Below are 11906 nucleotides of genomic sequence, written 5' to 3'. Positions count from 1 at the left end.
GATAACCTGATAACTGACAAGAGGTACAAACTGGTTTTCTGAAATGGGAATTAGTTTGTTAGTTGATTGTCTTAAAATTTATGTTTTTCAACCACTGATCTCTTACAGGTAGAGAAGCAGGACCATATTTGCTTTAGCAGGTACTTACTAAGCTCTCAGTGAGCACCAGTGAAGTAGAGGAATGTACTGGTGTTAAGTCAGTACATTCTCTGGCCTAATGGCTGTCTTACAATTAAAACTTGACTTGTGTCACTCTCTTTATGCAGGTCACACAACTGGTCTTTCATTAAATAATGACCGGCTGTACAAGCTCACATACTCCACTGAAGTGTTCCTTGATGGGGGCAAAGGAAAACTCCAAGACAGTGTGGGCTACCGAGTCTCTTCCAGTGTGGATGTTGTCTTACTGTGGAGGAACCCTGATGGTGATGATGACCAACTAATCCAAATCACAGTGAGCATTTTCTGCTGAAAACAACAACAACACACACACACACACACACACACACACGGATTAGTTCTCAGCAACGTCTTTGAGAAATATACCATTTGACAGTACTTGTGCTGTGCTCTTGGTTATATAACTATTTCATTTGCTACCTTTCTCTAAATCGGTGCTAGATTCAGTTTTGAAGTTTTTACTGATCAAAAGTGATTTTATTTTTCCAAGATGTTGAAACAGGCAGTATATGCTGGTGGGCAACTGAAGTGTGATGTTCAATTCTGTATGTTAATAAGGGCATTAAACTAGAATCCATTCAAAATGTTCTTGGAGTGAGGGATCTACATTCCATATCATTTGAAAAACAATTGAGACTAAGTGAAAGGCAAGATAAATTAGAGGTGTCTGAGATTCTTGATTTAACGGGAGGAATCACCAGTGAGGGAGTACACCTATTTTGTATTTTCTCCAAAGGAACAAAGACCTCCCTCGCATGGCAGTATTTGGTCAATTATGATGGTTTAGATTCACATGTTGAGAATGAAGTTCAATTAGATGGTCCGTAGAACCTTTTACAATTTTATTATTTGATGACTATATACTTGCTTTTCCAAAACCTAAAGGCAATAGATTTCTTTAATATAGTCAGTAATTTTTCTGCATATTAGGTACACAGAACCAAGTACTTGAAACAAGTGGTTTCTGATGTCCTTTATAAAAGTTCACTGCAACCCATTTTCCAAGTGATCTTTGCTTGGCTGTCTCTGATAGTTGTTGTATTTTTCAAGTTGGATCAAAGCGTCATCACCCATTTTTCTGAGCCATTTCTCAAGAGAACAATAAGCTATTCTGAAAAAAAAAAAAATATATATTATCCTTGTTCAGACTGTTTACCTATAATTTTATATACAGATATGGTCCAATGGGGAAGGAGTCCTTTTAGACAAATATACAGAAAGTGATGTGATCAGGCAAATAGCAATGGCTCAAACAAGTGACAAGAGTAAGAGTGGCATGGAAAAGCCATAGCCACATCACAGTTACAGTCTGACATCACAGGATTTTTAAGTGTTGATATTTTGCCTAATTTTAAAAATCTAATTTTCAAATACCTCCTCCGTTCTTTTAAAGTGAAAGTGGCAAGGTCCTATGAATCATGGATTGAAAAATGACAACTTTTTTGGTCTATTACTTGGTCATTTTATTTTCCAAGAGACAGACATCGAAGTTTTTCTAACAGGCTTTCATATATGACTCTAGGTAACGGATGTAAAGGTTGAAAATGTCAATCAGCAGAGAGGAGAGAAGAGCATCTTCAAAGGAAAAAATCCACCCAAAATCATAGGAAAGGCAAACTTGGAAGCTCTGCAAAGACCTGTGCTCCTTCATCTAATCCGTGGAAAGGTAAAGGCATTTTGTAGGTTCTACATCTTTCTTCTCCAACTTGCTGTTTTTCTTCCCTTCATTAGATATTATTTTGAGGGAATCATGTTGTCACTACTTTTGTGGTAAATGGAATTATTTCAAGAACAAATTTCAAAAATTGCAAATGAAATGTTTCCAAAGTAAATAGATGCCCTGAATTCTCTTATACTTTTAGTCAATTTGTTTTCTACTCATCTTTATAGTAGAATAAAGTATTTATTTTTGATGAGAAGCACTATTAAAAAGTACATTCCTTATTAAATCAGAAAGTTGCAGAGATGGTATAACACAGCAGGTCATCACAGCATGATTAGATGAATTCAAGGAAGTAGACAAATTAGAATGAAATGATATATCTTAGATAAGTGATATTAAATTGTTTTGAGGGTATCAATATCTAGGCAAAGTAGAAAGTCAAAGCTTTTAAAAAGCCTGGAATGTCTAAGTAGAGCTGATTTTTTAAAAAGTACTTAGAGATTCTTTAAAAGCCAAGACTTGAAAAATCATTTAATGGTAAAAATAATGAATGAATTTTATAATATTTATTTGAAAAACTGCTCAAAAAATTCTGTTACAGGTCATTACTTATAGTTTGAAATTTGTCTATTTTAAATGGTCTTAATATATTTGAAATGAAGAGGCAATTTTTCATGGGTACTAGGGATTGAACCTCAGGCACTTTGCCACTGAGCTATATCCCCAGTCCTTTATTTATTTATTTTTTTATTTCTGATATAGAGTCTCACTAAGTTGCTGAGGCTGGCCTCAAACTTTTGATCCTCCTGCCTCAGCCTCCCAGTCGTTAGGACTATAGGCATGCACCACCTCATTATATGTGTAGGTATATGGAAGTTACAGATATGTCATTGGCATATACAAAAATACATCAGTGAAGATGAGAACTCAATTTTAGGCACCAAAGTAGAAAAACAGAACAGGAACATTACAATTATAATTCTGCATATCTCTAAAATTAAACTTTTCATATTCAAATTAAAGATGAAAACTAATATTTTAAAATAGAAATTTCAGACATCTCTATTGTTAATCAGGATACACATTTGTACTTGTAAAGTACTGAAAAGACTCACAAGAAGGAATATATATTCACCTCTTCCATGACCAAATATAAATCCTCATCTTCAGGAATGCTTTCTCTTTCTTCTCCAATTGTCGAGATACTTTCTGTGTGTGGGTTTTGCTCACAGGCCTGTTACTTTGTACAGTTCATACCCTTCCAGCCAGTTGGAAATAATCATCCCTCTTTAGAACACTCTTGGCACACGTAGCTCACTGGTGGCCCTTATCCCTTTTCTTTTGATCATTTGTGTTCATTGCTAGCTTGTGACTTAGGGTGGAGGGAATTCCCATCCCTCTTTGTATTCCATCCCCCTCCTCCACTTTATATCCTCCCACTCCCTCTCTTCACCAAGTACTCAGAACCATTCCTTGTACTGACTGGCGTGGTATTCCATAAAGCCTTCCCCAATACTCCACAGCCCCAGAGTTCCTAAGTTTATTTCTGGCAAAGTCTTTATCAAAGTGTATTGCAATCTTCTCTATTTATCTGCTGTCTATATTCAGAGTTAAGTTTCTTGTGGGGAGAAAATATGTCTATATCTCTTTATTTTCAACACCTTGTTCATAGTGGGAACTCAATAAATGTAAAATAAAGGGATGGATAAATAAGATTATTTGGGACTAAAAAAATCAGACTTGAGAATGATTTTCCTTATTGTTTCCATAATAGTAGCAAAACCTCACTGGGCACTTCCTGTGTGCCAGGCACTGAGTGAAGACATCACCTGTATAGTCTCTTATCTTGGTGACAGTCTCAGAAAGCAGGTGCTGCTTTATCATCCTGTGATAGATAGACCTAAGTTAAGAGAAATTAAGAACCTCAGCTAAGGCCACACTCCCTGGTGAGCAGGAACTTGGAACAGAATCTGTGCTCAAACTTCTTGGTTCTACTATCTTACAGCTGGAAAGCATTTGTAAAACTGTCTCTTTGGTTGGGGTGTAGTATTCATTATTTCATTCTTTACTGTATGTTTTCATTTACTTGGTCTGCATATGTCTCAACTTGGTTAATAATATGAAATCCTCTTATTTTCTTCTGGGCTTCCAATGTAGCAAGACATTTGAATCTGTAAAATATTAATTGCATTTATAACCTTAATGACACCCAGTGATTTTATAGCTCCTTCACTTGCAGTTGAGTACAAAGTCTTTTGCTACATGCACAAAATAACTCACTGCCCTTTCTGTTCAAAGGCTGGATTGGAGCAGCCACGTCATTATTTCAGTGATGCCAGTGTGCCTGTTCTAGAGGAGCTTTGATTTGTCACGATTTACTGTAGCCACAGGTTAAAGTACATCGTCATATCTCTCAATTAGACAATAAAGTACTTGTTGGAAAATACTTGACCCTGGAGACTAAAAAGCCAAAGTGGAATTTTGAGCTACATCAATGTTAGAAAGATCATTACTTTGGGATTTAAACCTACTCTGAGAGAAATTATGCAAAGACAGGGTAAATTGCTGAGGTACATTTTTCTTAAAGAGCATTTTTTTTTTTTTTTTTACTGAAATTAAGTTTTACTGGAAATTTCTGTGATTTCAAGGATGCGCATCAGCATATATTTTTGTCCTTCTAGAGAGGTCCTCCCTTCTCCTCTCCCCTGTATTTACATTATAAAAGAAAACGCATCAAAATACCCAGATGCATGTTCACTGCACATTTTCCTTTTTCCATTGCTCCTCATTTTTCCTACGGAAGTGTTTGGGCACGACTCTAGTTTTGTCTACAAATCATAAACTGAGTTGGAAATGTGACAGTTATGTGGTTGAACTGATTAACATTGACAAGAGAAAGGAGCCTCAAGTTACAGCATAAATTCTATTTTTTTTTTTAGTCTGAAATGCTAATCTAATTAACCAGACAATTATCAAGTTTCCACTCCTGGTTTTAGCTGTATTGATTAAATTAACCACATGGCTGCTGAGTTGGCCTCTTATTTTGCATTGTTTCCAGACAGTAATTTGCTCTATGAATCTGGCAGCCTCACTCCTGGACACACACTGAACCTTCGAAGGAACTGGGACACCTTGAAAGCTTTCATATTCTCCATGTATCTTCATTTGTTTGCTTTCCAATGTGCCATTTCCTAGCTATGTTAGGAAATGTTAGGAAGATGGCTGCCCAAATTTGACCAGTCAACTAGGAGACTGACAACCTTCCCAGTCTCCTAGATTTGGTTTCCTTGGGTTAAAGGCTTAGTTTATAACCTGGTTGTGCCTGCTGTCGTGCTCTGGAAAGTCTGGAGACTATGGATTCAGATAAGAACCTTGTGTTCTTGGATGTTCAGAACTGTCTCAGTACTGAAGGACGTAATCAGCTTTATGGCCTGGGTATAATAAAACTTAGTTCCTGTTGTGAAATAATGAATTTATTCATTATTGTGGCTGTGGCAACCACATGGATTGAACTGAAAAGTTCTGGTGTATTATTATTTTCTAAAATAATTTTGACTCTTGGCAAATAGGGTTACAAGTATTATCTTCACTTTGAATTTCACTGTTCTGCTCTAAAGAATCAGAATTTAAGCCCCCAGAGACAGTAGTCATACAAAAAAAAAAAAAAAAAAAGAATAAAATAAAACAAAAACAAAAACAAAAAAAACACTTGTCCCCTTCCCTATTTCTAGGAAAACAATAAAACTAATTGAAAAAATTGATTTTTTTTCTTTGTGTCTCATAGTTTACATTCTTCAGACTTCAGAGGAAAAACTAATGCTCTAAGATAATTTTCTTGGTATCTAGAGATCAAGATCAAAGATTGATTCATAAAAGCAAGCCAGTAAGAGAAGAGATCTTCTGCATAGCAAAAAATTAAAGAAGTGGGTTTCCTATAAAATTTTAGGTGAAATTTAAATAGATCTAAAAGTAGGCACATTTTGCAACTTGGAAGGAAACTGAAGTGATAATGATAGGTATTTTTCCCACTTAATGGATCCTCTTGCTTTCTAAAGTATTTAAGTCTCAGACCAGAATATCACCAGAATATCACACCACCACTGAGGGAGCACTTACTCTCCTGGGCTCAAATAATCCCATTAAACATAGGCTTGTTATCTGGAGATATCATACCCCAAGGTATTTGCAAAGGAAATAATACTGTCACGGCTAAAGGAAAGAAGACCCCATTTACAATATAGAACATCAGAAACTCAGCTTGGATTTGAGAAATTGCCAGTGATTTGTTTGAGAACATGACACCATGGATTTTCAGACACTGAGGTCATTATTCCAGTTCCTTTTTCACTGGGACAAACAACAGTATTCCAACATTTATAGGTTTGTCCAGTGTAATGACTAAAATTGATTGTCAGATAAAGTATCTAGTAAATATGTCACTAGGGAGAGTATATGTAGGAAATAAAAATAAAGGGTTGAGGCACTTGTTTGGATAATTTAGCAAATATTCTCTTCTTTTAATGCATGACAGGTTTTTTGTAGACTGAATCATTCAGTTATATTTGAATTCGTTGCGTAATTACTGAACTTTCTATTTTACTTGAAAAGTCATGGTTGTTTTTAAAGATGAATAGGAAGGCATTCCAGATATTTCTGGTAGAAATTCTCTGCTACAATTAACACAGACTTTGGGAATCTTTACAGGGAAGACATATCTAGCCTCTATTTCTAAACCTCGTGATGTATTTGGAGTCAATACAGGATAAAAATCAACAGGCTACTTGCCAGAATATTCTCTTTGTATATTTACCCTTTTTCTTAAACGTTGGCTAACTTATCCAAATAATAAAAGACACTGTAGCTATAAATGTCAAGGGTAAAACAAAGGGAAGTTACATATTGTTGCTACCAAATCACAGTCACCTCATTCCTCCTCTTTTCCCTGTCTTCTTAAAGGAACATCAGAGCAGTACCTGGAGCAGCCTGTAAGCAACTCTGTCTCAAATCTTCCAACTTTCTGTATCTCCTTGTACCCAAGGTCAACATGAATGCCCTGGAAAAACCTTGCTCCTCTGGAATTTTATCCATGAGCATCTTGGCCATGCCTGGGTCCTTGTCATGACCTTCAGAGGCTGTGCCACCTCAGAAGTCTCAAGGGTAACAATTGCCATTCTTTTCTAAGAACCTTTTTATTTGCCGTTATTGTAAAACTTGGTTAGTTTTCATTTTGACAGGGTTTCAGGTAAAGAACATGGTGATAAGTTCAGAGGGACTGTTCCTAATTTTTCTTTCTTCAACAATTCTTGTTTTGACAGAAATCCCAGCCTGGATCAGTGCTCTTTCCTCTCCTATGCAATGCCCATCATGTTAGAACCTTCACTATCAGTCCTCTAAATTTCACATCTTAGTGATCTATCTTCATAGAAATCTAAATAGCTTCTTGTCACACACACACACACCACACACACACACACACACACAGAAATCACTGCTTTGAAGTAACAGATTGCTTTCTCCCAGAATTAATGGAGGTGAGAATCTCACCTTTCTACTCACTTATTTAACTAAATCTGATAAATGATGCATTTTTGCTTCATATATGTTCTTTTCTTTCTTTTTTTCCCTCATAGGTCAAGGAGTTCTTCTCATATCCAAATGAGCCAGTGGCCATAGCAAATCTCAAGAGAGGCTTGGCTAGCCTATTTCAGATGCAATTAAGCTCTGGAACCACCGATGAGGTACTTACTAACATTACCAAGGAGTCTGCATCTTGTTTGTCAATAGGGTTGCCAAAACTGTTTATAAGTAGTTCTTCTTGTAGAAATTCAGTAGATGAGTTACTATTATGGTATCGTTCAGAAAAGATGAGTTGGTTACTCAAATCTCATTTACATATGAAACAGTTGTCATTTACCCCAATGCTTTTTTACTTAAATACAAGATAAAGGGATTTAGAACCACTTCTAATAAGTAAGAGAACTTAGAATAATTGTTAGAAATACAGAAAACATTGGGGATCATTCCAGTGGTTTCCAGACATCATCACTGTGTACCACTATCCTATGAGGATTAGCCCAGAGATTGTGATCAGTAGATTAGGGAGGACCTGAACATCTGTGTTTTAACAATCTCCTCAGATAATTAGGATTAACTGTCAGTGTGGGGAACCATTAATTGGTACAAACTTCCCTCATTTTGCAAATGAAGAAACTGAGGTCAATTGTAGAAGTTAAGCAGATCCACTAGTATCACACCTGTAGTCAAAGCTGGACTCCAACTTTCTTAGTTTGAATTCAACTAGCCCACGAATGGAAGAGAAAATCTGATGGCAGGCCTGGGCTAAGAGAAACCTGGCTAGTTTGCTAGAGTAGAGGCAGACGGGGCTGGCAGAGCCCAGGGGAAAGCTCAGAGAAGCTAGACTGAGTCTATATTGGGAAACATTTGCCTAAATTCAAATTGGTGATGGACTAACAATGAGTCTAATTAATCCCATGGGGTTTTAAATATAGTAAAAGGCTAGTCAAAGTAACACACACACACACACACACACACACACACAACACACACACGGTCTAGATGTAGTTTTAAAAATCAACTCTCTGTGCCACATAATTATCTATTTACTAGAGTTTTATTTGCCAGGCCATTTTTGTTGGGCATAGAGAGAAATAGAAAATGCTGTGTTATTTCTGGATCAATCAAAAGGGTACTATAATCTTCAGCCAAAGAAGGTGAGAAAGATGAACAGACTATAGGGGACTAAATTCTCTATTTTTTTTTGTCATCCTGAAATAAAAAGCTGTTTATTGTGAGGTATTAAGGACCTCAATTTTCAGGCCACTTCCCACTAGAATTAAAAGATCCCTGCCAAATCTCAAACATTATATTTTTGCTTTTCTTTTTAGGAAGATGTCTCTGGAAATTGTAAAGTGACCTACCAGGCTCATCAAGATAAAGTGGTAAAAATTAAGGCCTTGGATTCATGCAAAATTGAGAGGTCTGGATTTACAACCCAAAATCAGGTAAGATCTGTATCACTTTCTTTGAGGCAGTCAAATAATTACATGTTGTAGAGATTAATTTTAAATAATAGAAAAATAAGGTCGAAATATAACTTGTAAACATTTATATTTTTTAGTTTAAGTCATAGTTTCACACATGTCAAATAAATAGACTTAGTTAAATAGGTTGTGGATGTGGGTGATGGGGAAAAGAATAAAAGGGTAGCTCTTTTGAAGATTGTAGGATAGTTTTGTATTTGGTTTAATTCAAAGAATAAAAAAGCTAATTGACTTTTTTTTTAATAAAAATAGATATTTATCTATCTTTTTATTTATTTAGGTGTTGGGTGTCAGTTCCAAAGCCACATCTGTCACTACCTATAAGATAGAAGACAGTTTTGTTGTAGCAGTGCTTGCAGAAGAGACACATGCTTTTGCGGTGAATTTCCTCCCAACCATCACAGGAAAAATAGTGTCAAAGTAAGATAATGCTGAAATTTTGATTTTCCTTACTATTCTTTGACATATTATTATACTTGGTTTATAAATGTGTGTGTGTGTGTGTGTGTGTGTGTGTGCTGCTTCTTCATTTTGACTGTGAGTTTCTGGAAAACAGAGATTACACCTTGATCACCTTTATTTTTCACATCATCCATAATAATAAACATGGCACAAAGTAAATACCATTTTAATAGAATTTCATTAAAAATCATTTATGGATTTGAATTTAAAATTCAAAAAGACAAACTATAAGTGTATTTTCTAATTTGTTTGAGTGTTTTTTAATGTTAAGGATAAAAAAATGGTGGCATTTGCATCTTATCACCTTGGGAGATTTTCCTGGTCAATTTTTTTTTTTTTTTTTTTTTTTTTGTGGTACCAGGCTTGTACATGTTAGGGTCTTGTACATGTTAGGCAAGCAGTCTGCTACTGAGCTACACCCCCCAGCATCCTTGAGAGTTTTAAAAGTCATTGTTAAGAAACATTAAAAGTTCCATAGTAAAGAAATGTGACACAATTTATGAGATTTATAACATTTAAGTGTTTAAGCCTGTTGTATCAATTTAAGACCATTTCTCTGATCAGAATGGTTCTAACAAGATTAAGAACTGAAATTTCAAATGTAAGAGTTTGTTTTAATATTTTAATTCAAAAAGGACATTTTCGACATTAAGTAAATTATATATTATGCCATTGCTTCTCAAAAATTTCCTTTGAACTGGTCCTAACATCAGAATTATGAATTAGATGAATACAAAATCATAGAAGTGTCTCAAACCATTAAACCTTGAAATTTTATTCAAGTCTCATATGGAGTAGAATTTTGCATTGTACTTCATGCTCTTTATTGTTTTTATATATTCTCATGTAAAATAAATGTTTTTAATTGCTTATCAGGTCTATCTGGTTTCTGTTTCCTTACAACAAGCTACAAATTCAATGGAATAGAAAGCATCGTTCGCTGTATTATTCTCTCATAATTTTGGACTTACCTTGGCTTGGCTGAACATGCCTTGCCTAGTGTCTGCTAAACAGTGACAGTGACAGTGACAGGCTAGAGCTAGAATTATTCTAAGGTCGTTCCCTCATGTGTCTGGTGCTTGAGCTAAGAATACTCAAACAGCTTTGGCTCCTTACGAATCTCTCTTTCTCTCTTGGCATGGCCCATTCAGGTGACCAGACTTTTTTTTTTCCCACAAATTTTTGTTGGTGCATTAGTTGTACATAATGGTGGCATTTATTGTTACATATTTGTACATGCACACAATATAACAGTAGAATTTGGCTAGTATCATTCCCCAGTATTTCTCCTTTCCCTCTTCTCCTTCTCTCTAGTTCCTTTCTTTTGACTAGGTCCTGGAAGACAATAGTAGATGAAAATATTGTCAAGTCCATTTTTGGAAAATAACTTTCCTAACTGTCTTTGTTAATAAGTGACATGTGGTTGTATTCAAATATCACTTTCAGAAAGCTGGGCTAAATTCTAAAGGGCTGACATCTCATATTTGGTTCAGCATCCAGGTGAATTTTCTCTCTTCTATTTTCTTGTCATAATATTTTAAAAGTTGAGACTTAAACCTCTAAGTTATTGAATAAAATCATTGCTCTATGAAGACTTCATAATTATCTGGAGGTTTCAGTTAGCCCTGGAAATACCCAAGTTTGAACTTTTATAACCCAAATAACCTGTTTTTCTTGGTTTTCAAAAGAATGATAATTAATATATTGTTCACTCAAAAGAATGCTTATAATGTGCTATTTCTTTTTGGTGTTATGCAGGCAGAAATTAGAGCTAAAGACGACTGAAGCAGGCCCAAGACTGATACCTGGAAAGCAGGTTGCAACTGTAATTAAAGCAGTTGATTCAAAGTACACAGCCATACCCATTGTGGGGCAGGTCTTCCAGAGCAAGTGCAAAGGATGCCCTTCTGTAAGTATGAATAAATTGGGGCTAATAGCGGCTTAAAATTCTATTTTTCTTTTGTCTCCATTGGAAGCATCAACTAATTTTATGAATTTTCTAAAGAACTACCAGCCACCACCAAGTTAGGATGATAGTAGCCTAACTGATATAATCCTGAGATGATGCAAATAATAACAATAATGAAGAAATAATTACTACTTGTTTATCTTTAATAAAACATGCTATGACTTAAGGACAACCTTTTGAAAATCAAACCTGAGATTTAGGTTGGGGTGAGGGAAGACTTAATGAAGCTGGGGGAAATAAATTTTATCAAGAACATGGACAAGGGTCTGAATTTAGTAAGGGCAGAATTGTATATGGGTTTGTTCACAGGTACTTTATTAACCCCAATGTTCTAAGTATTGTTGTTGGGAATTAAAGAGGATTCCAAATTCTCCGCCTGAATTAGAGTATAAGCTCCTACCATATTTCAATGTCTCCTACAAGTACAGCCAGAAAGGGGATATTCCTTCTTAAAGGCAAACTATAGACTATCTTGTAAGATTTTCAATATAATGAAGAGAAATTTCATTGATCACATGAATCAGTTGTGCTGTATGGTCACAGAAATGACTTTAAGGTCCAGTGTTTCCTA

At 35.4% G+C, this 11906-nt stretch overlaps 1 protein-coding gene across 1 annotated transcript in view; it reads left to right on the top strand.

Moving 5' to 3' along the window:
* Positions 1 to 202: 202 nt before the first annotated feature.
* Positions 203 to 11906, top strand: part of MTTP (microsomal triglyceride transfer protein) — a 41875-nt gene continuing 30171 nt past the window's right edge. The window contains 6 exon segments of the mRNA XM_079153893.1: positions 203 to 454; positions 1703 to 1846; positions 7474 to 7581; positions 8749 to 8865; positions 9185 to 9324; positions 11125 to 11275. Of these exon segments, the coding sequence (XP_079010019.1) occupies positions 218 to 454; positions 1703 to 1846; positions 7474 to 7581; positions 8749 to 8865; positions 9185 to 9324; positions 11125 to 11275 (897 nt within the window). The 5' untranslated portion in view covers positions 203 to 217.

Source organism: Sciurus vulgaris (assembly GCF_902686455.1).
Source record: "Sciurus vulgaris genome assembly, chromosome: 9".
In the NCBI taxonomy this organism is placed as follows: Eukaryota; Metazoa; Chordata; class Mammalia; order Rodentia; family Sciuridae; genus Sciurus; species Sciurus vulgaris.
This window is presented reverse-complemented; position numbering and strand designations above follow the sequence as displayed.